Source organism: Hypanus sabinus, unplaced genomic scaffold, assembly GCF_030144855.1.
Source record: "Hypanus sabinus isolate sHypSab1 unplaced genomic scaffold, sHypSab1.hap1 scaffold_705, whole genome shotgun sequence".
Taxonomy (NCBI): domain Eukaryota; kingdom Metazoa; phylum Chordata; class Chondrichthyes; order Myliobatiformes; family Dasyatidae; genus Hypanus; species Hypanus sabinus.
The window spans coordinates 187,568-215,495 of record NW_026781557.1 but is presented as its reverse complement, the minus strand read 5'-3'; the positions used below and the strand labels follow the sequence as shown (position 1 = coordinate 215,495).

General features: G+C 47.9%; 1 protein-coding gene across 1 annotated transcript; it reads left to right on the top strand.

Annotated features, from left to right (window-relative positions):
* Positions 1 to 1,242: 1,242 nt before the first annotated feature.
* Positions 1,243 to 27,770, top strand: LOC132389920 (uncharacterized). The gene is made up of 8 exons (XM_059962487.1): positions 1,243 to 1,576; positions 4,398 to 4,517; positions 7,013 to 7,132; positions 11,766 to 11,885; positions 18,430 to 18,546; positions 19,270 to 19,492; positions 27,057 to 27,199; positions 27,700 to 27,770. Exons 1-6 carry the CDS (start codon positions 1,510 to 1,512, stop codon positions 19,347 to 19,349), a joined length of 624 nt encoding a protein of 207 aa, XP_059818470.1. The 5' UTR covers positions 1,243 to 1,509; the 3' UTR covers positions 19,350 to 19,492; positions 27,057 to 27,199; positions 27,700 to 27,770.
* The last annotated feature ends 158 nt before the right edge of the window (positions 27,771 to 27,928 follow it).

The following is a 27,928-nucleotide window of genomic DNA, read 5'->3' as shown; positions in this document are numbered from 1 at the left end:
AGAGTGCGGAGGAGAGGGAAGTTTGTGTCTGACCCTGGGGGTTTGTGATGGACAGTGCGGAGGAGAGGGAAGTTAACTCTGTGTCTGACTTCGGCAGCGTGTGAAGGGATATGGCGGAGAGAGCTTCAGTCTGTTTCTGATACTCAGTGTTTCTCTCCCAGCTGAACCTAATATATTGTGAGTGGATTCTCTCTGAGCTTCTTCTCTCGTTTTCTCTCTCTTCAACTCCATCCTCTTACCCCTCTACTCGTTCGCCGCTTCTCAACCACTCTCCCCTCCCTCGTCCTCTCTCCGTTTTGTTCCTCATTTCACCCTCTCATTTCCCCTCTCCCCATTCTCGCCCCGTCACTGCCCCTTCCCTCTCTTTCCAGCCTTCAACCTCTCGCTCTTATCTCCCTCTTCCCTGCCACTGACGCTACCTGCTCCATTTCTCTGACTCTTTCGCCCTGTCTGCACTCTCTCTCATATTGTCTCCCTCCTTCACCCTCTCTATCCTCCAACTCGCTGTAACTCCCTCTCCCCTCTCGCTCGCTCATTCACTCTGTTCCCTACCCATCTCTCAACCTCTCTATTCCATCCCCATTCTCTCTTCCCTCTCTTTTTGCCCACTTTCTCAATCCTCTCCCCTCTGGCACAGTTCCCCGGTCTCCCACTCTCGCTCTCCTCTTTGCACACTTCGCCTCTCTATCGCTCGCTTGGTCTCTTCCACCCTTTCTGTCTCCCTCGATCACACATGTTTTAACCGCCACATCGATCCTTTTGCTCTCTCAGCCCTTCTGTCTTCCCTCACCCCTGTTGCTGTCTCCCATCCCACTCACCCCCTACTTTACCTCTGCTTTCCGTACTCTATCTTCCCCTGTCACGATCTAACCCATTCTCTTGCTTTGTCTCGCAGACGGTCTCACATCCACCTACTCATAGCTGATGATTGGGAAGGGCGAAGACCCCCATTTGCTTCTTTCTCTATCGTTTACGTTCCTTGTCCCTCATCCCTCCCCTTTCCTGCTTTCCTCTTTCCAACCTCTCTCTCCCCTCTATATCCCTCTCCGATTGCTCTCATTCTTTCTCTCTCCGTCTCTCTTCCACCCATTCTCCTGCCCTCTCCTTTCTCCCTTTCTCGCCCGTCCCATCCGGTGTCCCTATCTCCATCACTTTAACTTTCCTTTCTCTCGGTCCTCACTCCCAACACTCCCTCTTAGCTCATTCCTTTACCCACTCAGTCCATGGCCACACAGTTCCCTCTCTGGCTGCCGACCCCCAATCTCCGCATTCACTCCCTTCAGCTATTTCTCCCCTCTCTCGTTATTCTAAACTCAGTCGACCACCGTCTCGCACAGACTCAACACACCCGCACTTGCTGCATCCCCACCCCCTGCTCTCGGTTCGTCTCTTTACCAGCTGTTCATCTGCTGCTTGTTGGTGTCGATCTGACTCCCTTTTCAAAACGGGCTTCCTCTGACAACGGTCACTTCCCCTTCTGAGCTCAGAGAGGCAGTGAATCCTCACAGGATGGACGCCAGAGAGACCTACATGAACGTGAAATTCGCAGATCCGTACTCACGGTTTCCTTCTCCAGGTGAGTAGGGCAGAGAGACGAAGCGAGGGAGTTTAAATTTGTGTTTGTCCACAAGAGCTGAGATGGGAGAGTGTGGAAGGAGCTTCCCTCTACGTCTGGCCATCCGAGAGGGAGGGGCGCTGCTGTGATGCAACTACGCAGAGACAGGTTTTCTCTGTGTCTGACCACGGGAGTGTGTGATGGGGCGGTGTGGAGGGAGATTCACTCTGTGTCTGACTCCGGGAGTGTGTGATGGGACGGTGTGGAGAGAGATTCACTCTGTGTCTGACTCCGGGAGTGTGTGATGGGACGGTGTGGAGAGAGATTCACTCTGTGCCTGACCCCGGGAGTGTGTGATGGGTTGGTGGGAAAGGAGATTCAAACTGTGTTTGACCCCGGGGGTGTGTGAAGGGACGATGTGAAGGGAGATTTATTCTGTGTCTGACCCCGGGAGTGTGTGATGGGACGGTGTTGAGGGAGATTCTGGCCTAGGAATGTGGGACGGGACGCTGCAGAGGGAAGATCACTGTGTCAGACCTCAGCAGTCATACCCTCTGTATGACCCTGGCGCGGTGTGGAGTGAAAAATTGATACTGGGAGTGTGTGATGTGACGGTGTTGCGGGAGCCTGAGGCAGCATCTGATACTCACTGTTTTTTCCCAGCATAACCCAATGTATCGTAACTGGAATTTAATGTCAAAAGCCTCCCTGAGCCCGTTATCTCGCTTTATCTTTCACCCACTCTATCCTTCTCTTTCCCTGTTCCTTTGCCCCTTTCTCATCGACTCTCCCTTCCATCGTCCTCTGTCCGCTTTGTTCCTCATCTCACATTCTCAGTTCACCTCTCTCGCTTTCTCCCCATCACTGCCCCTTCTCCCTCTCTCCCACTTTCAACCTGTGTCCTACCTCCCCCTCCTCTGCCACTGACGCTATGTGTTCCATTTTCCATGTGCCTCTTTCCCCCGTCTCCTCTCCCTCTCCCAGATTCCCCCTCTTTCCACCCACTCTCTGTCCCTCCCTCTCCACTCTCACTCGCTCGTTTTCGTCCCTCTCTACCCATCTCCAACCGCCCTATCCTGATCCCCACTCTCTTCCCTCTCATTATGCCCACTGTCACAATCCACCCCTTTGCACACTTTACTCTCTATCGCTTCCTGGGTCTCTTCCACATTCTCTCTCCCAATTCGATCACACGTGTGTCAACCAGCCCATCGCTCCTTTTACCCTCGCTCACTCCCTGTCTTTCCTCACCCCTCTTGCTGCCTCTCACCCACTCACTCCCTGTGTTACCTCTTCATTCCGTAATATCTCTTCCATTCTCTCTCTGTCCCCCATTCACTCATACTGTCTCACATTCTCTCGCTTTATCTCATAGACTGAACTTCGCCTTCTCAGAGCTAAACATTTGGAAAGTCGAGCCCCCCATTTGTGTCTCCCTGTACCGTTGTCAATCCTTTTTCCCTCTCTCCGCTCCCTCATTCCTTCTCTCTCCCTTTCTTCCACGCATTCACATGTCCCCTCATTTCTCCCTCTCTCTCGCAACCATCTCTCTCTCTATTCTGCAGCCCTCAACCCCGTCCAATCCGGTTCAACCATCTCCATCACTCTTACTTTCCCTCCTCTCCCACCTCACTCCCAACACTCCCTCTTCTCTCATTCCTTTACCCACACAGATCACGACCACACAGTTCCTTCTCTCACTGCCGACCCACAATCTCCTCACTCTCTCCCTCCACCATATCTCCCTTCTCTCGCTTTTCTTATCTCAGTCGATCATCCTCTACAACACCCTCATACCCACCCGACTCACACTTGCCGCCTCCCCCACCCCTGCGCTCGGTTCTTCTCTTTACCAGCTGTTCATCTGCTGCTTGTTGGTGTCGATCTGACTCTCTTGTCAGAATGGGCTTCCTCTGACAACGGTAACTGCCCCTTCTGAGCTCAGAGAGGTAGAGGAACCTCGACAGGATGGACGCCAGAGAGGCTTACAAGAAGATCACTGTTTCCGATCCCGGCATTCAGAAATTGTGTAAGACCCTGGCGCGGTGTGGAGGGAACTTCACCGCGTGTGTGATACCGGGAGTGTGTGTTGGGATGGTGTTGAGAGAGCCTCAGGTAGTTTCTGATGTTCACTGTTTTTCTTCCATCTGAACCTAATGTATCGTACCTGGAAAATAAAGTATACCCCTCTCTGAGACCCTTCACCCGATTACTCTCTCAACCAAACTATCCTTCCCTTTCCCACTTACCCCTCTACCTCTCTTTTCCACCTCATCTACTCTCCCCTCACTCGTCCTCGGTCTTCTTTGCTCCTCATATCATCCTCTCGTTTCCCCTGTATCCATGTTCTCCCCATCACAGCCCCTTCCCTCTCTGTCCCTCCTTCAACCACTCTCCTACCTCCCATCTCCACAACTGACGGTCTCTGTTCCATTCTCTCTCTCTCTCTCTCTCTCTCTCTCTCTCTCTCTCTCTCTCTCTCTCTCTCTCTCTCTCTCTCTCTCTCTCTCGCTTTTCCCCGTCTCCCCCCCTCTCACACTTTCCCACCCTCTTTGCCCCTCTCTTTCCTCCCTTTCTCTCCACTCTCGTTCTCTCCTTTGCACTCGTCCCCTCTATCGCTCCCTTGGTCTCTTCCTCTCTCTCCCACTTCCATCACGTATATTTCAACCACCCCACTGATCACGTTTACCCTCTATCCCCTTCTGTTTTCCCTCAGACCTCTTGCTGTCTCCCATCTCTCTCTCCACCTCTGTTAGTCTTCTGTCCGTATTCCCTCTTTTACTCTCCCGCCACCCCCCATTCTCTAACACTCTCTCTCACATTTTCTCGCTTTGTCTTCCAGATGGTCTGACCTCCACCTACTCAGAGCTGATGATTGGGAAAGGCGAGCCCCCCAGCGATCATGATGTGGAATCGCCCGTTGCCCCGGGACCGGGCGAGTGGCCAATCACTACACAGACAGGTCAGAGTTCTCGACAATGAAGTCACTCTGGGGAACTTGCGCGTCATGTGCCGAAGTACCCAAGTTTTTAATGCTTCCGCCTCGACCGCTTCACATTCAGCTCGTTCCGTAGACTGACCACCATCTCGATAACAAAAGGCTGTCCATCGACTCCCCAATTAAATCTCTTCCCTATCTCACCTCAGTCCTGCGCGCTCCGGTCCATAATTCCCCAAGTCTCTCGAAAATAGCTGTGTGTATTCACTCCGACTGTGTCCCTCGTGGCTTCAGAAACCTCTGAAAGGTCACCCCTGCCCTACAAGGTATATTTTTGCAATCAGCACAACCTCGCTTCGGAACCCAGTCTCTGGAGGCCCGGCAACATCTTCCTCTGCACTCTTTCCTGTTCGATTGCATCTTTCCCAGAGCAGGACAATCAAAGCTGAATAACGTACCCCGTGTGCGCCCTTACCGACGTCCTGTTCAACTACAACACGACCTGCAGTATTGTCTACAGTTTTAGTCACCAAATTACAGGAAGGATATTAATAAGTTTGACAGAGTGCAGAGAAGATTTACAAGGATGTTGCCGGGACTTGAGAAACTGAGTTAAACCAGTTGAATCAGTTTGAATCAGTTAGGACGTTATTCCCTTGAGCGCAGAAGAATGAGGGGAGATTTCATAAAGGTATATAAAATTATGATCGGTATAGATAGAGTGAATGCAAGCAGGCTTTTTCCACTGAGGCTAGGGGAGAAAAAGGAAAGCAGAGGACATGAGTTAATGGTAAAGGGGGAAAAGTTTAAAGGGAACATTGTGCAGGTTTCTTCATACAGAGAGTGGTGGGAGTGTGGAATGAGCTGTCAGATGAATTGGTAAATGTGGGTTCACTTTTAGCATTTAAGAAAAACTTTTACAGGTACATGGATCAGAGGTGTATTGAGGGAGATGGTCCAGGTGTAGGTCAGTGGGACTAGACAGAAAAAATGGTTCGGCACAGCCAAGAAGAGCGGAAAAGCCAGTTTCTGTTCTCCAATGTTCTCTGGTTCTCTGGTTCTGGTCCCGGCTCTTGTCGTCTTATGGTCTAATGATTTTCCAGAGCGATATACCATCTGGAACCTAACAGCTACCCTCCCGACCTGATCCGTTCTCCACAATTCAAATTAGTCAGACAGATCCCTTTGTTTTCCACATCATCTTCCAGTATACACAGCCATCTGGGCCTTGTTAATAGCCGTGTTATAGTCTATCAACGCTCCATCTAATCTCCGTGCCTGATCTGTCTTACCTGGTCAAATTATCCCGACAAGTCAACCTGGGTCTCACACCACCTAGAATTCTCCTGCCTCTTCTATCATTCACCCGCTCTATCATCCCCTTTCCATCCCTCTATCAGTGCTCAGTGATCCTTCTCTGCCTCTCCCAACCCTCTCTTCCATCTTCCGGAGTTATCTGCCTTCAGGGAACTTGTGAATGGATGCTTTAAAGTCAGTGTGCCGTATGCCCACCAATCCGAACAAATCAGTCAGTCAAATCCCCCTGGTCACCACACTATTATACAGAGTGACCTACAAATTGTAAGCGAGAAGTGCCTTATTGAGTTCCCACACTCATCAGGTCTACTTCCCAGTTCCAATGAAACGTCCTGGTTCCTCACTCATGATACAGAGATACTGTTCCGCCCGTGACCACAAAAAACTGCAGGGCTCTGTGGACACAGCTGAGCACAGCACCGAAACCAGCCTCCCCTCCATTGACTCTGACTGCACTCCCTGCTGCCCCGGGAAAGCAGCCAGCTTCATCAAAAATCTACCTTCACCCCCCCCCCCACCCATCCCTCTTCTACAACAACACCATGGGCAGGAAGTTATGAAAGTACGTATCATCAGAACATAGAGCAGTGAATAATCTACAGCACATTACAGTTCCTTCTGTCCACAATGTTGTGCCGACCATCTAACCGACTACAGAGACTGCCTAGAAATTCCCTAGCCGCAAGCTCGTCATATATCCAATCTTTGAGAAAAGAATGTTTCATACAATAATAGGAGCAAAATAGTACAAATATAATCTTCTGTCTTTCCCCTCTCTCTCGCTCCCTCTGTCTCCTCCTCCCACTCTACCCCTCTTTCGATATCGCTTTCACACTTCTCACTCCCCTTCACTATACTCTCTCCCTCTTCTCTATCCGTCTCTTCGTCCTAATTCTTTCCCCTTTCCCTTTTCCCATGCTCCCCATTTCCAGCAGATCGCCCCAATCTCACACCCTCTTTCCCTCTCCATTCACTCATTCCACTCTTTCTCTCCTGCTCGATTTCCCCGTGTTTCTCTTCCCACTTCACTCTCTCCCGCAGCTCCTCTCCCTGCCTCTCAGCCCTGTCTGTCACCCTCACTTAACTCTCTCTCGTTACTCTCTCTCTCCCTCGCTCTGTTCAACCTTTTTGTTCGCACTCGCCCCATTTTCTAACGATCTCTCCTCCTCTATTCTCTCTCTCTTTTTATCATTCTCTCGTAGAGAGTCAGAAAACCACCTACTCAGTGGTGATACTTCCAAAAGACGAGCCTCTCATCAATGAGAATGAAGATCCTCCCACTGCCTCGGGAACCGCCGAAATAACAGAGACTGCACGAGCAGGTCAGAGTTCACAATAATGACGTCATGCTGAATATGTCACGCGCCCGCTGCCCAAGTATTCTAGTCCTAACGCATCTGCATCGATCACTTCCTCCGGCAGCTCGTTCCAGCTGGTGCTTAAAAAAAAAAGAAGTCGTCACTCGGTTACCCTGTTGAAGGTTACCCTCTTTCTGCTATCATCTTAGACCTGTGCGCTCTGTTTCTCGATTCTCCAAGCCTAGAAGAAATTACTCTGCGCATTCATCTGTTCTGTTCTCCACGTGGTGTTATACACCTCTGTAAGTTCACCCCCGCTCTTCAAGTTGTACAGTCACGACCCGCCCAACCTCTCTCTGTTACTCAGTCTCTCGAGCCCCGGGACACCACACTCCAAGTGTAGTCTCACCGACGGCTTGTGCAATTGTAGCGTGATCTCTTGCCTCCCCTACTCAGTAGCAGCTCACGAGGGCCGACGCGTCGGACACGTTTTTCGCCGCCCTGTCTACGTATGACATCACTTTCAGTAAATTGTGTACCGTACCCCTAAACCCCTATGTTGTATAAAATTTCACAGCGTTGCACCCGTTCTCTGTGAAAATCCGATCCTGTTTTTTTTTTTCTCTTCTTCAAATACAACAGCTCGCCCTTTTCCGAATTAAACAGCATTTGCCACTGCTCAGCCTTCTTCCCCAGCTGACCGATATCCCCCTGAAATGTCTACACTTTTAACAACGCCATCAACGTTAGAGTCGTCTGCAAGGTCACCAACTGCATCTTGTATAATCTGCTACAAATGGTCGATATCGTTGACAAATATCGCAGGTCTCACACTCGAACTGCTGGTGAACACGGCTAGTGACGGGCATCCAGCCTGAGAAGCCCCTACAGCAAATTGTGTATCCAGATGGTGTACCACCTCACACTCTTCCGTGCTCATCACCATCTGGCACTTCTCAGCCGATTACTGCATCCTATTAATGTTTCTCTGCCATCTTCTACAATCTTTCACAACACCACCAACCGTTGTGTCGTCTGCAAACTTGCCAATCTTCCAATCTCCCGATTGCCCCCTCCCTCCTCTTCTATCTGCTCCATTCCTTCTCCGTCTCTCTCTATCTCCCTGTCTTCCATCGTCCACAGCGATCTGCAATCTGGGACCTTGTGAACTGACTTATTAAATTCAGCGTTCATTACCAATCCGCACAAATCAGTCTGACAAATCTCCCTGTGACCCAGACCATTCTACAGAGCAGCCTACAAAGTGGAAACATTAACCGGCCTCATTGTGTTCCTTGCAGATCACGTCTGCCACCCTGTTCTCATGAACCTCCCTGCTTCATCAATCAAAATACAGAAACCGCTCCACCAGCGCCCGCAGGAAACTGCAGAGCGCTGTGGACCCAGCTTAACACATCTCTGAAACAAGTCTTCCCTGCATGAACCCTGTCTGCTCTTCATGCTGACCCGTTAAAGCTGTTAACAAAGTGTTGAGCTTAGAGTGTTGATGAGTACATGGAGATATGATGTGGTGATTATTACAGAGACATGTCTGGCTCAGGGACACGAATGGTTCCTTTAAGTGCCGTGTTTTAGATGTTTCAGGAAGGACAGGGAGTCAAAAGTGGTGGGTGTGTGGCACAGTTGAACGAAGATAGTTTTACAGCTGCAGAGAAGGTGGACGCCATGGACGGATTGTGTTCGGAATCTCAATGGTCGGAGGTTAGGAACAGGAAGGGGTCAATAACTTTACTGGGTGTTTTTTTAATAGTCCGCTCAATAGTAAAAGGAATATCTAGGACCAGATACGGAAACAGATCCTGTAAAGGTGTAATAATAACAGAGTTGTCGTGATGGGAGATTATAATTTCCCAAATATAGATAGGCATCTTCCTAGAGCAAAGGGTTTTGATGTGGTCGGGTTTGTTAGGTGTGTTCAGGAAGGTTTATCGACACAATTTGTACATAAGTCTGAAAGGGGAGAGTCTGTACTTGATTTGACATTGGGAAATTAACCAGTTCAGGTGTTAGATCTCTCAGACGAAGCGCATTCTGGAGAAAATGAACATATTTCTATCTCCTTTACATTAGCATTGGAGAGAGAGAGAGGAACAGATGGAAAAGCTTTTAATTGGAGTAAGGAGAATGATGAGGCTAACAGGCAGGAAATTGGAAGTGTAATTCAAAACAGGTGTTCTCAGGGAAAAGTACCCGAGAAATGTGGGAAATATTGAGGGGATATTTGTGTCGTGTTCGGTATAGGTACGTTCCAATAAGACAGTGAAGTTACGGTAGCAGGCAGGAACCGTGTTGTAGAAAAGTTGTAATAAATCTAGTGAAGAAGAAAACAAAAATTACAAAAGTTTCAGGGAGCTAGATAATGTTAGAGCTCTAGCAGATTGTAAGGCTAAAAGGAAGAATCTGCAAAAATAACTCTCTTCTCCTAAACTCTACCCCAGGATTCATAAAGGCCAATAAACCGTACGCCTTCTTAACCAGAGAATCAACCTGCGCAGCTGCTTTGAGATTCGTTAGGACTCGAACCCCAAGATCACTCTGATCCACCAAACTAATAGCTCCTTGCCATAAATACTATATTCTGCCATCGTATTTGACCTACCAAAATGTACAAATTCTCACTTATCTGGGTTGAGCTCCATCTGCCCAGTTATGCATCACACCAATGCCCCACTGTGACCTCTGACAGCCCTCAACACTATCCACAAAACCTCCAACATTTGTGTCATTAGCAACATTACCAAGCCATTCCTCCACTTCATCATCAAGGTCATTTATATAAAAAAATCACGAAGAGTAAGGTACCTAGGTGAGATCTCTGAGGCTCTTCAATGGTGGCCAACAGCCACGTAGAATATGATACGTCTACAACCACTCTTTGCCTTCTGTGGGAAAGCCAGTTTTGGATCGACAAAGGAATGTCACTTTGCATCACTTGTCTCCTTACTTTCTCAATAAGCCTTGCATAGGTTACCTTATCAAATGTCTTGCTGAAATCCATATACACTACATCTACTGCTCTTCCTTCCTCAATGTGATTAGTCACATCCTCAAAAAATTCAATCAGGCTCGTAAGGCAGGACCTGACCTTGTCAAAACCATGCTGACTACTACTAGCCACATGATACCTCTCCAAATTCAATCAGGCTCGTCAGGCGCGCTCTGACCTTGTCAAAGTCATGCTGACTACTACTAGCCACATTATACCTCTCCAAATTCAATCAGGCTCGTCAGGCGCGCTCTGACCTTGTCAAAGTCATGCTGACTACTACTAGCCACATTATACCTCTCCAAATTCAATCAGACTCGTCAGGCGCGCTCTGACCTTGTCAAAGTCATGCTGACTACTACTAGCCACATTATACCTCTCCAAATTCAATCAGGTTCCTAGGGCAGGACCTCACCTTGTCAAAGCTATGCTGACTACTGCTAGCCACGTTATACCTCTCCAAATGTTCATAAGTCCAGGCTCTCAGAAATCTTCTCCATCAACTCGCCAACCGCTGAGGTAAGACTCACTGGTCCACAATTTTCTGGCCTATCTCTACTCCCTTTCTTAAATAAAAGAACAACATCCGCAAACCTCTAGTCCTCGGCATCATCGCTAGTGGGTTAGAAACCCCCTCCCTATCCCTCCCCCACAGTAGCATGGGGTACCTCTCATCCGATCCCGGCGATGTATCCAACTTGATGCTTTACACAAGCATCATTTTTTCCTTAATACCTATATGTTCAAGCTTTTCAGTCCGCTGCAAGTCATCACTACAATCACCAAGATCTTTTTTCCATAGTGAGTACTGAAGTAAAGTATTGATTAAGTACCTCTGCTATATCCTCCTATTCCACGCACCCTTTCCCACAATCATATTTGATAGTCCTAATCTTACTGGTCTTATCCTCACGCACTTCACATACTTGGAGAATGCCTTGGGGTTTTCCTTAGTCCTGCCCGGCAAGGCCTTGTTATAGCCCATTCTGGCTCCACTAATTTCCATCTTAAACTCCTTCCCATTAACCTTATAAGTTTCTAGTTCTCTAAAATTTCCCTCGCTCTCTGAAGCTTTTGTAAGCTTTTCTTTTCTTCATGTCTGGATTCATTACAGGCTTTGTACACCACGGTTCCTGTCCCCTACCCTACCCTACAGGAACTGCAGCTCGACGCACCAGGCTCGGATGTGGCCGTCCGGGAGGCTGTGTATCTCCTGGACTTCCCACATCTAACACGCAGTATAGAATGCCGGCCTGACAGACTTACTTCCTGTTCTATTCCTACAGGTAGCCTACCTCGTCTCGATCCGTTATTGCTGGAGCCCGAATGTACCAAAGCCCCGACCACTCTGTCTCAGATCACTGCTTTGACAACCGCTCCTTAGGTGACCGCTCCGCTAGGCAGTGTCTCCCTTTTGTGGCTGAACATTCCCTGCTACCCAACTCACGATTGGTGCTCCGGTTACAGCCACTGACAGGCCACGTACAATGGACTAGAGTTCTCGAATCCCCCTTTATAAATAACCACTGCAGAACTACGAGAATTCCCATTTCATAAAGATCTGTTGACGCCGCCGATAGCCAAAGTACATTCTCTGCCAGTCTCTCAACCTTTTATTTCTCTCTGTCTCTCTCTCTCATTCTCTCTCAGACGGTCTGAACTCCACCTACTCAGTGCTGAACCTGCCGAAAGACGAATATCTCGTGGAAGAGTACGAAGATCCTCCCATTGCCTCGGGACCCGCCGAAATGTCAGTGACTGCACAGGCAGGTCAGTGTTCAAAATAATGACGTCACGCTGAAGGGATCACGTGCTTTACGCATCAGTGTACAAGTTCTGATGCATCTGCTTCGACCACTTCCTCTGGCAGCTCGTCCCACAGACTGACCACTGTCTGGGTAAAAACAAAGTTGTCAATCTTGTCCCCACTTACGGCTGTCACTGTATCCCTGAGCGCTTTGGTCCACGATTGTCCAAACCTGGAGAAAGATTACACTGTGCGTTCACCTTGTCTGTGCCCATGTTCTTTTACACAATTCCCTCAGGTCACCTCTGTAGTCCAAAGTATAAAGTCTCCATAACTCAGTCACCCGAGTCCCTGCAATGTCGTGGTAAATCTCCTCTGTACTGCCTCCAGCTCAGTGGCAACTTATCCAGGGGAAAGTGAGGGAAACGGAACACTCTACTCCAAGTGTGGCTTCACTGACGGCTGTACATTTCCAACGTGACCTCCCTACTCCTGGACTCATTGCCCTGACTGATAAAGGGCGGCTCGACTGAAGCCTTCTTCACCGCCCTGTCTACCTGTGACTCCACTTTCCAGGGACCGTGTAGCTGTACCCCTGGGTCCCTCTGTTCTAAAACACTCCCCAGGGTTCCTGACTATCTGTGACTCCACTTTCAGCAACCTTGTATCTCTGGGACCCTCTGTTCTACAACACTCCGGAGGGTTCCTGACTATCTGTGACTCCACTTTCAGCAACATTTTATCTCTAGCCCCGTTCCATAATGTTTCCCATGGTCCCTCCCGTTGGCCGTGCAAGTTAGAACATAGAACATAGAAAAACTACAGCACAATACAGGCCCTTCGGCCCACAAAGTCGTGCCGAAAATGTCCATACCTTAGAAATTAAGAGGCTTACATATAGCCCTCTAAGCTCCATGTACTTATCAAAAAGCCCCTTAAAAAAACCCTATCGTATACGCCTACACCAACCATTGCCGGCAGCCATTTCCAAGCACTCACCACTCTCTGAGTAAAAAAAAACTTACCCGTGACGTCTGCTGTGTACCTACTCCCAAGCACAAAAAACCTGTCTCCTCTTGTGGCAACCATTTCAGACCTAGGGAAAAAGCCTCTGACTAGCCACACGATCAATGCCTCTCATCATCTTGTACACATCTCTAAGGAGAAAATGCTGAGTTCACTCAACCTATTCTCATAAGGCCTGCTTCCCAATCCAGGCATATCCTTGTATCCATGTATATTCCCTCTGCACCATTTCTATGGCTTCCACGTTATTCCTGTAGTGAGTCGACCAGAACTGAGCACAGTACTCCAAGTGGTCTGACCAGGGTCCTATATAGCTGCAACCTTACCTCTAGGCTCCTAAACTCAATCGCACGATTGATGAAGGCCAACACACCGTATCCCTCTTAACCACAGGTTAAACCTGCGCAGCTGCTTTGAGCGTCTATGGACTCGGACCCAAAGATCACTCTGATCCTTCGCACTGTCAAGAGTCTAACAATTAAACTATATTCTACCATCATATTTGACCTACCAAAATGAACTACATGAAACATATCTGGGTTGATCTCTAACATTACCTAGCTCTCTGAACCTTTGGTAAACTTTTCTTTTTCTTGGCTAGATTTATCACAGCCTTTGTACGCCACGGTTCCTGTACCCTACCATAACTTGCCAAAAATAATTCACCTCATTGGAACATACCTAGAGAGAATTCCACACAAATATCCCCTGAACATTTGTTACATTACTTCCGTACTTATCCCTGAGAACATCTGTTTCCAATTTAAGCTTCCAGTTTTCTGCCTGATAGTCTTATAATTTCATTACTTCATTTAAACGTTTTTCCAACTTCTCCGTTCCTATCTATCTCCAATGATATTGTAAAGGAGATAGAATTATGATATCTATCTCCAAAATTTCTCCCACTGAGACATCTGACACCTGACCAGCTTCATTTCCCAACACGGGATCAAGTACAGGCTCTCTCTAGTGGGCTTATCTACAGATTGTGTCAAGAAATCTTCCCTGACACAAGTTCTACGCTGTTGTTTGCCTTCCTGAAATACGATAGCTCAAACTAAACTGCATTTGCTGCTGCTCGGCCCACTGACTCAGCGAATCGAGATCCCTCTGTAAGATATAATTGTTTTCACTGCTTAAAATGCCAGAAGCGTTAATGCCATATGCTAGACTACCTACCGTGTGTTGTATAATCCGCTATAAATGGTCGATATAGTTGGGAAAGATCACTGGTCCCACCACAGACCACCCATGAACAACGCTAGGGACGGACTTAATGTCTGAGAAATGAACTGCAACCCTAAACATTCTCATCCTTCGTCCAAGCCAATTGTATAAATAATCAGCCATCCCTCCCAACGTTGCGCACCATCTCTTGGAACGGAATACCATCTTGTTAAAATCTACGTACATTACATCCAGCACATCAACCTGATCAGTCCTCCACAATTCAAATGGTCAGACAGATCTCCTTGGGTTCCACATCATCTCCAGACCAGTCTACCATCTGAGACCTTGTTAATAGCCATGTTCAAGCCTATGTATGATCTGTCCTCCCCATTCAAATCCGCAGGACATATCTACCTGGATCTCACGCCACCTGTCATCTCTTATTCCCTTCTCTATTCTGTTCTCCCGCCCAGTCTCACCGCTCCATTCTTTCTCGGACTCTCTCTACATTTCTGTCTCCCATCTTCCAGAGTGATCTACCATCTGGGATCGTGATACTGGACTTCTCAAGCGTCCATTATAGCTATCAATCCGGACAGTCAAATTCCCCTGGGTCCTCACACCGTTACACAGTGTAGTCGACCAAGTGAAAAAAAATGTTTTATTTCTTCCATGTTCACCATGTCTACTACCCTATTCTCATGAAGCGTCCTGGTTCCTCACTAAAAATATAAACACTGCTCCGCCCATGACCGCAAGAAACTGCAGAGCGTTGTGGACAGAGCTGAGTCCAGCTCCGAAACCAGCGTCCCCTCCATGAACTCTTTCTACGCATACTGCTGCTCCGATAAAGCACCCAGCGTCATCAAAGGTCCCCGGACATTCTGTCTTCTGCACCTCCCATCCGAGGGCAAATGCGGAAGCATGTATCAGGAGGCTCAAGGACAGATTCTTCACAACAGTAATCAGACAATTGAACGGACCCCTAATACGATAAGATGTACACTTGACCTCAAATCTTCCTCTTCGTCGCTCTTGAACCTTTTCGTCTGCCTGCACTGCAATTTCTCTGTAATTTTGATACTTTATTCTGCATTCATGATTGGGTTACCTTGTTCTACCCCAATGAAGTGACCTGTATCTATGGATGTGGGTGGGATCTCTCCTGTCTCTGATGTATATAAACGATTTGGATGAGAATGTAGAAGGGTGGTTTGGTATGTTTGCAGATAATACTTTGATAGCGATCTGCCTGCACTGCAATTTCTCTGTAATTTTGATACTTTATTCTGCATTCATGATTGGGTTACCTTGTTCTACCCCAATGAAGTGACCTGTATCTATGGATGTGGGTGGGATCTCTCCTGTCTCTGATGTATATAAACGATTTGGATGAGAATGTAGAAGGGTGGTTTGGTATGTTTGCAGATAATACTTTGATAGAGGTCCTGCAAATAATTCAGTAGGACATGGATCATTTCTGATATGGGATGGAGGAGTGGCAGATGGTGTTTAACCGGGACAAACGTAAAATGTTGCACCTTGGCAGGTCAGAAGTTCAAAGAAAGCTCACTACTAAAGCCAAAACCCTACAGTGTGTTCTTTAGCAGAGCGATCTTGCAGTCGAAATCCATTGTTCTTGGCCATGCTTTCTGTTGTGAAGTCAAAGAAGGCTCACATCATGATTGACATTATTAGTTGGGGTACTGGGTTTAAAGGTTCGGCTGCTACAATGCAAATTTATAAAAAAAATCTTGTTATGCTTAGTCAGGCGTGTTGAATCTCATTCCCAAATGTGAAATGTCTAACACGAGAGGGAATGCATCCTGAACAGCATTCATCTGCGGGACTGGCTCGTCTCCGATGCAGGATCTTCGAAACACACAAAGCCTTGTTAAATGTCCAGGTTCTCACAAGTTTTGGCCACAGACAGCAGTTCCCAGTGCGGAATCTTGGGTGACAGCACCGATCACGGACATCCGCCGCCCTCTGTGTTCTGTGGACAAGACAGAACCGAAACCAAATTGACAATTCACTGTGAATCCCATTCATCGCAATCTGGTAAATGGCTCTCCCATGATAGAGACTTTGTCAAAGGCCCATCTACCGTCAATCCTTTAACTCTTCCATACTGTTCGGGTCATATTTGACCGGTTTTGACATTTGAAAACAGTAAGAACACTCCAAATGCCACTTGTTTGGCCGAAATTTGATGACGTTTCCTAAAGTGGCAAAAAATGTGCGACAATTAAACTATTTAAATATTTTAAACCTTTCTGCAGGTGCTACAATTTTTTTTTGTATATTGAAGCTGTTCCGGGTCAAATTTTACCCGTATATATTGAAGTGGATGTTACATCTCTGAAACATTCATTAAGGATTAATCACCCATTTATTAACACATATATAACACATATAACAATCACAGCACGGAAACAGACCATCTCGGCCCTCCTAGTCCGTGCCGAACTCTTAATCTCACCGAGTCCCACCGACCCGCACTCAGCCCATAACCCTCCACTTCTTTCCTGTCCATTTACCTATCCAATTTTACCTTAAATGACACAACTGAACTGGCCTCTACTACTTCTACAGGAATCTCATTCCACACAGCTATCATTCTCTGAGTAAAGAAATACCCTCTCGTGTTTCCGTTAAACTTCTGCCCCCTAACTCTCAAATCATGTCCTCTCGTTTGAATCTCCCCTAATCTCAATGGAAACAGCCTATTCACGTCAATTCTATCTATCCCTCTCAAAATTTTAAATACTTCGATCAAATCCCCCCTCAACCTTCGACGCTCCAATGAATAGAGACCTAACTTGTTCAACCTTTCTCTGTAACTTAAGTGCTGAAACCCAGGTAACATCTTAGTAAATCGTCTCTGCACTCTCTCTAATTTATTGATATCTTTCCTATAATTCGGTGACCAGAACTGCACACAATATTCCAAATTTGGCCTTACTGATGCCTTGTACAATTTTAACATTACAACCCAACTTCTGTACTCAATGCTTTGATTTATAAAGGCCAGCGTTCCAAAAGCCTTCTTCACTACCCTATCTACATGAGACTCCACCTTCAGGGAACTATGCACTGTTATTCCTATATTAATGTCGGATAAGCTATTTACACATTCTAAATAGATCTGTGGTTCAAAATATTGGTTATGAGGGGATTCTCGGGCCGGGTCAAAATTGACCAGGACCGTACTGAGAACGTATAGAATATGAACTCACTGTAAGGGTTAACACTGCATTGAGCTGCGTGATCAACCCGAGATCCATTTCCCGTCCACAGTTACGGGTTCTGCCGTTAACTGTTTCCGGTCCCTTCACATTTAATGCCCCTGAAGAAAACACCTCACACTTACCTGTGTTAAACTCAGTTTACCATTTTTCCATCGAGCTCTGCAGCTGATCCATACCCCACAGAAACTATTGGCGATATTCCGCAGTGCCCACAGCACCACCAATCATTGTGTCGTCTGAGATTTTACAACCATCCATCTCTATTTTCATACAGGACAGTCATACACATCACAATCACCGGATTGTCCTGTCGTATATGTAGACCACTTTTCCACCTCGTTATTCATCTTATTTTTCTCAAAATCTATTTAGTTTTATTTTTTATTGAAACAAACTGTTCGGGATAGGTTCTCCCGACCATTCCGGTCGCGCTGCCAAACAATTCTCCGATTTATTCCTTTCCTAATGACTGTTCAATTTACAATAACCAATTAACCGATAGTCCGGTATGTCTTTGGACTGTGGGAGGAAACCAGAGCGCCCGGAGGAAATCCACTCGCTCATGGGGAGAAATTGGAAACTCCTTGCGGGCACCGGCGGGCATTGAACCCGGGTCGCTGGTACTGTAAAGCGCTGCGCTAACCATCACGGGCCCGTGCTGCCCTTTTCCTTGTCTGCAGCCACAAAACAAAGAAACACAATGGAGCCCACGAAAATCCCCACAACATGTTCATCCCCACAAGACCGTCATTTAATCATGCATGAAAAAGAAGTAACAAAGCGGACAAACAATAATACAGCTACGAAAAGTAATTATACCGTGACACTATCTCTTTCTAGTCTTTCGCACCCCCTCTCGCTCCCTCCCTTTCTCTTCCCCCTCTCTCTCCCACTTTTTCCTACCCTCACTCCCTCTCTTCTCCACTCTTTCGCTGTCTCTCTTACACACATCAAATTCCCCATTAAAACTGAACATAGCTTCCTCTTTTCACGCCACCTTTCCCTCTTTCTTTTCTCCTCCCGTTTCTTCTCACCCATTCTCTCACATTTTCCCGCCCATCGGTCCCCTCCCATCATCCCTTTTCTTTTCCCTCTGTTTATGTGAATTTTCTGTCCACAGGTCTGCGTAAACAGGAGCCGAACAAGAAAATCGGAAATAGACCGGACCGTAAGATCCGCCTACTCTGCCTAGTTCTTTCCGTGCTCATCGCGATAGTGGTCGGACTGTCAATCCACGGTGAGTCGAACGGACTCCGGTTGGAGTCAAACCGTAAATTAACAGTGTGGAATAAAACATGAATGTAAAATCTCACAGTGACCCGGACTCGTCGCTCAACGTTTACCTCACCACATATCTCACCATGGCCCTGACACATACCGTTCAGTGCCACCGACACGTGCCTCACAATGAGACCCTCACTTTCCTGACGGTGAAACTGACACTACACTCACCTGGATAGGGACACACCTACCATAGCCATGACATGCCTCTCACCGTGACACAGACACATCCCTCTCTGTGAGACCACCACACCCCATACCACGACAAAGATACTCCACCAACCGTGAAACCACCACGCCCCTCATTCTGAAATTTCCCTCGCCGTGACATCGAGATACACTTCATTGTGATCCGGCACAACTCTCACCGGGGCACAGAAACACCTATCACAGTGACACCGACACCTTCCTCACAGCAACTCGGACATGACCGATACTGACGTGGACGCCCATTGTAACATCAACAAAACCTTCACCGGGACATTGATATATTCCTCAGCGTGACACAGACACGCCCCTCAAAGTGGCGCCGACGACTCTCACTGTGCCACCATCACGTCTTTCACTGTGACGCCCTTCACCGTGACGCTGACACAACACTCTCTGTGACACGTTCGGTAGAGTGACGCTGACTCACGTGTCACTGTAAACGCTAAACATCCTTCACCATCTCTCTCAGTATCACAGATTCGTCAGTCAGAGATCACCACCGACCGAAACTACCACGTTAAACTCAACTCTTCAATCCAAGATAGCTGAGATTTCTGCGCTCAATTCTAGTTTCTCCGATCTTAAACGAAGGCACAGCGATCTCCGACACCAGTTCACTGAGATGGAAAAGAAGTACAGATCCGTCAACGAAACCGAGGCTCAAATCTGTGAATTGTCGACCAGCAGAAAAGGTAAGGCATCGTCCCCCTCTTTCACCCGCTCCTCATCACAGGGCAGGCATGAAGTGTCACTCTGTGCCTGACATCGGGAGTGTGTGAAGAGATGTTATGGAGGGAGATTCACTATGTGTTTGACCCGGTGAGTGTCTGATGGGACCGTGTGGAGGCCGCTTCCCTCTGTGTCTGACACTTTGCTCTATAGTGTGTTGAGAAGCTGTAGATGGACAATCTCTCTCATTCTGAGACAGCGGGAGAGCTAAAACCGCGAGCCGATTGAGAGGGGGAAGGTAATTTCTTCGGCAGTTTGAACGAGACGTTCAACGGCATGAAGGTCGGCCTCGGAGACAGAGCGAGAGTTTAGAAAGCGAACAGATAATTGGAGTGGGCGACGGAGAAGTGGGAGACAGAGGAGGAAGGGTTTGGCTCGAGAGGCTTCGGCGAGCAGAGACGGGGAACTAGCTTTCTCACAGTGAGGTAAGGCCGTGTAATCTTTATTTAATCTAATTAGTTTAGAATTCGGTAATAAAGGCAACAGCTAGGGCAGTCGAGTGCTCCGTTTGCGGGATGTTGGAGTCAGGGCGAGCACTGTTGTCCCTGATGACTGCACCTGTAAAAGGTGCATCAGCTGCAGCTCCGGACAAACCGAGTTAGGGAACAGGAGCGGGAGCTGGAGTCAGGGCGAGCACTGTTGTCCCTGATGACTGCACCTGTAAAAGGTGCATCAGCTGCAGCTCCGGACAAACCGAGTTAGGGAACAGGAGCTGGAGTTGGAGTCAGGGCGAGCACTGTTGTCCCTGATGACTGCACCTGTAAAAGGTGCATCAGCTGCAGCTCCGGACAAACCGGGTTAGGGAACAGGAGCTGGAGTTGGACTCAGGGCGAGCACTGTTGTCCCTGATGACTGCACCTGTAAAAGGTGCATCAGCTGCAGCTCCGGACAAACCGGGTTAGGGAACAGGAGCTGGAGCTGGATGAACTTCGGATCATTCGGGAGGCAGAGGCAGTGACAGACAGGAGTTTCAGGGAGATAGTCACCCGTAGGAGTCAGGAGTCTGGTAACTGGCTGACTGTCATGAGAGGGAAGGGGAATAGACAGAATGAAAAGCGCACCCCTGTGGCCGTTCCCATCAACAATGTATACCGTTATGGAAACTGTTGATGGGGATGAACTACCAAGGACAAGTTGCAGTGGTCACGTCTCTGGCACCGAGACTGGACACTCAGCTCAGAGGCGAAGGCGTGAAAGGAGGAGAGCAGTAATGATAGGGGATTGAATAGCTACGGGGGCAGATAAGAGCTTATGTGGTAGAGATCGAGAATCCCGGAAGGTCTGTTGCCTCCCTGGTGCCAGGCTCAGCGATATCTTGGCTCTAGTTCTCAGTGTTCTCAAGACGGAGGGTGAGCAGCCAGATGTCGTGTTCCATGTAGGGACCAATGAGGTTGATACGAAGAAGGAGGAGGTCCTGCAAAGGGAGTTCAGTGAGTTTGGTGCAAAGTTGAAGCAGAGGACCGCCAGGGTTGCAATCTCAGGATCGCTACCCGTGCCACTTGCTGGTGAGGCCAGAAATAGGGGATAATGTAGTTAAATACGTGGCTAAGGAGTTGGTGCAGGAGGGAAGGCTTCATGTTTCTGGACAATTGGGCCTAGTTCAGGGAAGGTGGGAACTGTTCCGACGGAACGGGTTGTACCTGAACTGTAAGGGGACTGAAATCCTTCCGGGAAAGTTTGCTACTGCTGCTGCGCCGGTTTTAAACTAGACTTGCACGGCGAGGGGAAGCAGAGTGTTACAGTTAGTGAGGTGGTGGAGGATAAAAGTCATGCGAGAACTGCAAGTATAGTGCAAGGAGTAAACCCAGAGCTAACATATAAAGAGGCTTTGAGGAAAGAGAAGCAGAATAAAGGGTGTAAGGGTAGTAAGATAGGAGGGCTAATGTGTGTGTACTTCAATGCAAGAAACATCAGGAAGAAAGTTGATGAACTGAGAACTTGGACACATACATGGAAGCACGGTGTAGAGGCCACTACAGAGAATTGGCTGGCACCAAGACAGAAATGGGTTCTCAATATCCACTGATTTCAGTGTTTTAAGAGGGATAGAGTGGGGGGTGCGTATAGAAGAAGGGATGACATTACCGGTCCGAGATACTACTACAGCTATTGAAAAAGTGGGTAACGTAGCGGGATCTTCTTTTGAGTCAGTATGGATGGAAGCCAGGAACTGGAAGGGAGCAGTCATTCTTTTGGTTATATACCATAGGCACCCTGGCAGCAGCAGAGTCACCGAGGAACAGATTAGGAGGCAGATTTTTGAAATCTTCAAAAATAACATGGTTGATATCATGGGTGACTTTAACCTCCCTGCTATTGATAGACCCCTAATTAGTTCCAATGGTGCAGATGGGCAGAGTTTGTTAAGTTGGTTGACAGGTCGACTGGGGGGATATCATACTGGATCTAGAATTAGGTAACGAACCGAGTCAGGTGACAAAACTCCGGTGAGCCTCTGGGGGGCAGTGATCACCGCTCCCTATCCTTTAGCATTATGGAGGAAAAGGATAGAATCAGAGATGAAAGGATTTGTTTTATTAATGGGGAACGGCAAATTATGAGGCTATAAGGCTAGAACTTGCTGGTGTGAATTGGGAAGACGTTTTGCGGGGAAATGTGCTATTGACATGTGGTCGATGTTTAAGGATCTCTTGCAGGATATAAGGGATAAATTTGTCCCGGTGAGGACAATAAAAAATGGTTGGGTAAAGGAAACATGGGTGACAAGTAGGATGGGAAATCTAGTCAGGTGGAAAAAGGCAGCCATCATGATGTTTAGGAAGCAAGCATCAGATCGTTCTATTGAGCAAGTTAGGGTAGCAAAAAAGGAGCTTAAGAAGGGGCTGAGCAAAGCAAGAAGTGGGTAAGAGAAGACCTTGGCGAGTAGGGTAAAGCGAAACCCTAAGACATTCTTCAATTATGCGAAGAACAGAGGGATAGTGGGAGTGAAGGCAGGACCGGTTCGAGATAAAGGTGGGAAGATGTTCATGAAGTCTGCGGAACTGATAGAGGTCCGCATGAGTACTTCTCTTCGGTATTCAGAAATGAGGGTGAACTTGATGACGGTGCGCACAATATGAGTGAGTTTTAAGATCTACAGCACAGTTCATATTAAGTGAGAGGAGGTGCTGGAATTATTGAAATACATTAGGACGGATAGGTCCCGAGTGTCTAAAATAATATTCCCCAGGCTGCTCCACCGAAGAGATTGCTAACTCTCTGGCTCGGATCTTTATACCCTAGTTGTCCCTGGGAATTGGACCAGTGAATTGGAGAAAGGCGAATATTGTCCCCTTCTTCAAATAAGTTAGTAGGGATAGTCCGGGTAATTATTGACCAGAGAGCCTTCTGTCTGTGGTGGGTAAGCTGTTGAAAATACTCTGAGAGATAGAATTTGTTGCTATTTAGAGAATCATGATCTGATTAGGGACAGTCAACATGGCTTTGTGAAGGTCAGATTGTGTCTAACAAGCCTGATAGAGTTCTTTGAGGAGGACAAGGCATATAGATGAGGGTCGTGCAGTAGACGTGATATACATGGATTTTAGTAAGGCATTTGACAAGGTTCGGCTTATTCAGAAGGTCGGCCTGTTCAGAAAGTCAGAAGGCATAGAATCCAGGGAAACCTGATCAGGTGAATTCAGAATGGACTTGCCTGCAGAAGCGGAGGGTTGTGGTGAAAGGACGACATTGGATTGGAGGGTTGTGACCAGTCGTGTCCAACAAGGATCGGTTCTGGGACACCTAATTTTCGTGGTTTTTATTAACAACCAAGATGTGGGGTAGAATTGTGGGTTAGAAAGTTTTCAGACGAAATAAAGTTTGTTGTTGTTATAGTTAGTTTAGAAGGAGCCACTGATTTCGCAGAGTCATTGATAGGATGCAGAAGTGAGCTAAGCAGTGGCAGATGGAGTTCAACCCGGAGAAGTATGAGGTGGTACACTTTGGAAAGACAAACTCCAAGGCAGAGTTCAAAGTAAATGGCAGGACACTTGGTAGTGTGGAGGAGCAGAGGGATATGGGGGTACACGTCCACAGATCCGAGAATGTTGTCACACAGGTATATAGGGTAGCTAGGAAAGCTTATGGTTAGTCAGATTTCATCAGTCGAGGGATAGAGTTTCAGAGTCACGAGGTAATGATGCAACGCTATAAAACTCTGATAAGGCCACCCTTGGAGTACTGTGTCCAGTTCTGTTCGCCTCACTGTTGGAATGATTCTGAACCATTGGAAAGGGTACACAGGAGATTTAGAGAGTATGGATTATGGTCAGAGAATAAGGGTGCTAGGGCTTTACTCTTTAAAGAGAAGAAGGATGAGAGGAGACATGATAGAGGTATGCAAGATGTAAAGAGGAATAGATAGAGTGGGCAGCCAGCGCCTCATCCCCAGGGCACCACTGCTCAATACACGAGGACATGGCTTTAGGATAAGTGGTGGGAACGTCAAAGGTGATTTTAGAGGAAAGTTTTCTTAACTCAGGAGATGGCTGGTGCATGAAATTCACTGTCTGAGTCAGTGGTGCAGTCAGAAACACAAGAGAAATTTCAGAGACTACTAGGTTTCTGTTGGAATATAAGTTGGGGTGATATCTGAGAGAGACGGTTCAAGGGTCGGTCTGTAATAGTGTGTTGCAAGACCTGTACTATCGTGCACTATTCTGCATTCTGTGTCTATGTCTGTTTCTCGGCTGTACTGAGGAAGTTTCTTTCCGTGGAGTGTGTGATGGGGACGTGGAGAGAGAGATTCACATTGTGTCTGACCAAGGTTGTGTATTATCGGACGGTGTGCAGGGAGATTGAATCAGTGTCTTGTTGTCTGACGCATAGTGCGTATGATGAAAATATATGGCGAGAAATGGGGTGGGTGATTGCGTTTAGGGGGAGGGGTCATATGTGCGTCTGACACCGGGAACAGTTATGCGTGACAGAATGGTGTATCGCTCTCTCTCTGATAGCAGGGTCGTGTTATAGGACTTTGCGGAGGGAGATTCACTCTGTGTCTGACCCCTGGAGTGTGTGTTGGGACGGTGTGGAGTGAGATTCACTCTGAGTCTGACCCCAGGAGTGTTTGATGGGACGGTGTGCAGGGAGATTCACTCTGTGTCTGACCTCGGGAGTGTGTGATGGGACCGTGCGGCGGGAAATTCACTCTGTGTCTGACCCCGGGAGTGTGTGATGGGACGGTGTGGAGGGCGATTCTCTCTGTGCCTGACCCCGGGAGAGAACGTTGCTCAAGGAGTTTCATTCCTTGCCTCTTACGTCTGTTTGATGAGGCGGTGTGGAGGGAGCCTCATTCTGTGTCTATCCGCAAGAACGTGTGATGTGACAGTGAGCAGCTTGCAGTCTGAACCCATGCCTGTATGATGGGGCCGTAGGGAGAGAGAGCTTCACTCTGTCTGAACTCTGTTGGGTATGACGTAACAGTGTAAGGGAGTTTCTCTTTGTGTTTGTCTCCTGGATTCCGTGATGGGACACCGTTGAAGGAGATTCCCCCAGTGTCTGACAAAGGAGTGGATGATTGGAAGTTGCGGTAGGAGCTAAATCCTGTGTCTCATCCCGGGAGTGAGTGACTGGACAGTGTAGATTGAAATTCTGTTTGTTTCTGTCCCTCAGGCAGTCTGTGATAGGATGGTGGGAAGGAGATGTGTAACTGACTGCTGTAGTTTATGATGGGACGGTTTTGACGGAGCTAAAGCTTGTGACGGGTACCGAAAGTCTACAATGGGTGTCGTGGCGGGAGATTCAGTTTGAGTCTGACACCAGTAGAGTGTGATAGGACGGTGAGAAAGCATATTGAGTCCGTCTACGGGAATGCGTGACAGGAGGTTGTTTGTATCTAACTGCGGAAACGTGTAATGAACAGTTTAGAGGGAGCTTCAATCTGTGTCTGAGCCCAGGACTGTGTGCTGGGACGTTGTAGAGGGAGCTTCACTCTGTGTCTAACACTGGGAATGAATGATGAGACGGTTAGAGTGAGCTTTATATTGCATCTGATGCAGTGTTTTTGCGATGGGATGCTATGCAGGGAGCATCACTCTGTGTCTGACCCCTGGAATGTGTATTGGGAGAGTCTGGAGGGAGCTTCACTCCGTGTCTTATACCGGGAGTGTCTGATGGGAGAGTGCCATGCGATGCTCACACTGTGTTCAACCCCTGGGACTCAGATGGGAGTGTCTGGAGAGGTGCGTTACTCCTCCCCTGACGTCCATGTTCTGTTAAAGGATGTTGTGGAAGATGCTTCGCTCTGTGACTGAAACAGTGTGCGTGTGAAGGAATGCTACGGAGGGAGCATCACTCTGTATCTGATCCTTGGCGTGTGTGATGGGATTGTGTGGAAGTGCTCCACTTTGTGTCGGACACCGTGTTGTTTGTTGGTGCGGCGGCTGCAATCACCAACCTCACCATCACCAGCCTCACCATATTATAATGTCCTCTCGCCGATCATCCCCCTGATAATCTAGCAAACGACTGAGCTGTTGCATTACACCAGCCGAGATGGGGCTGGATAATTGGAATGTGCCATTCTGCGACAGCCAGAGGGGTAGTCTCTGGAGCTGCTTCATTCATGCCGTATCCTTTTAAGGAGATGAATGATTTCTGTCCTCACTATGGACTGGCCAGCATCGAATATAAACCCACAGGCAGGAGGTGTGGTGCGTCTATTGGTTTGAGAAGTATTTTCAATATTGTTGTAACCCAGTTCCGTTCTGTTCAGCTGATTGAAGTTCGGACTCTAGAACGGTTCTGTTGAGATTGTAAACATTTTGTGTATTAAAACCCCTATTTTCTCACCTTTACCTGCTTACCCAGTTTTATGCTTACCCTGGACTTTCACAGTTCGGGTCTTGTACAGAGAGCATCAGTCCAGGCCTGGCAGTGAAAGTGACAGATGGGGCAGAGTGGAGGGAGCATCACTGTGTGTCGGGCCCTGGGATTTTGTGATGGGTTGGTGTGGAAACATCTTCAGTCTGTGCCTAACGGTGCGAGTATGTCCTGCGACAGTGCTTTGAGATCTTCCCTCTGTGTCTGATGCCGTGATGCGGTTTGCGAGAGTGTTCTGGGAACTTCTCTGCATGTCTGATATCGGGTTTTCTGATGGAACAGTGCGGAGGGAGATTCACTGTGTCTCTGACCCGGCGAGTCTAAGTGATTGGACGTTTCGCTGACATCTTCAGTTTACAACTGAACTCAAAAATGTGTGATTGAACGGTGTGGGGAGAGGAAGCTGTGTCTGATACCGGGAGTGTGATGGGAAAGTGTGGAGGAAACTTCACTCTGTGGCTGACAGCCGAGAATATGTTTTGAAAGAGTGTTTTGGGAACTTCACTACATCTCTGCCATCGGGAGTGTATGATGGGACAGGGCAGATAGAGCTACACACTGTCTCTGACGCGGCGAGACTGAGTGAACGGCCGGTTCGCAGAAAACGTCACTTTACAACTCAGCCCATACATGTCTGACCCCGGGAGTGTGTGATGGGAGGGTGTGGAGGGAGATTCACTTTTCTGTGTTCCTGATTTCCAGAGCAAGCGTGTTCCCAGGATTGGATCAGAAATGAAGACCGGTGTTATTTCATATCGACGTTTACAATACCTTATGATGGAGCGAAAGAACTTTGTTCTCACTTGGATTCAAAGCTTCTTGAAATAAATTTTATAGAAGAAGAGGTATGTGTCACATCGAGAGAAGATATATCCACACCAGATAGAATCTGCCTCCCCAATGTCCAGTCACACATAGCCGTGGTCAGACACAGAGAGAATACCCCTGCACACGGTCTCACCACACTCTCCCGGGGTGAGACTCAGTGTGAAGCTCACTCCACGCCGTCCCATCACGCACTTCCGGGGTCTGACCCTGAGTAAAGTTCCCTGCACACAGTCGCGGGGTCAGACACAGAGTGAATCTCCCTCCATACCGTCCCATTGCGCACTGCCGAGGTCAGACAGAGAGAGAAACTCACTCCACACTGTCTCATCACACATTCCCGGGGTCAGACAGAGACTGACGCACCCTCTACACTGTCTCTTCACACAATCCCGATTTCAGACACAGATTGGAACTCCCTCCACGACGGCCGGCGCACTCTCCGCGTGTCAGGCAGTGAATGTCGCTCCTTAGATTGTGCTCGATTTCAATTATTAATGACAGCAATTCAATTTCACAGAAATTTGTTATCAAAGCTGTCAGCGAACAAGACAATGCATTCTGGATCGGGAAATGCAAAACTGGGTGAGATTTGTTCTCATATTGTTCTTGAGGAGAGAACGGTCCGTGGGTTCTATTCGGGGACTGATACGGGATGCGAGAAGGGAGCGGACGGTGGGAATACATTGGGTGCTGGAATGAGAGTGGGAGCTGCAAGTATTTTCGGGACAGACACGCAGCGTTGAGAT

Bases quoted from the DNA above. Each gene is read 5' to 3' on its own strand.
- LOC132389920 (XM_059962487.1), top strand. From the start codon at position 1,510: ATGGACGCCAGAGAGACCTACATGAACGTGAAATTCGCAGATCCGTAC. The intron at 11,886-18,429 runs GTCAGTGTTCAA...TTCTGTCCACAG, and splicing joins GTCAGTGACTGCACAGGCAG to GTCTGCGTAAACAGGAGCCG. The intron at 18,547-19,269 runs GTGAGTCGAACG...CATCTCTCTCAG, and splicing joins GGTCGGACTGTCAATCCACG to TATCACAGATTCGTCAGTCA.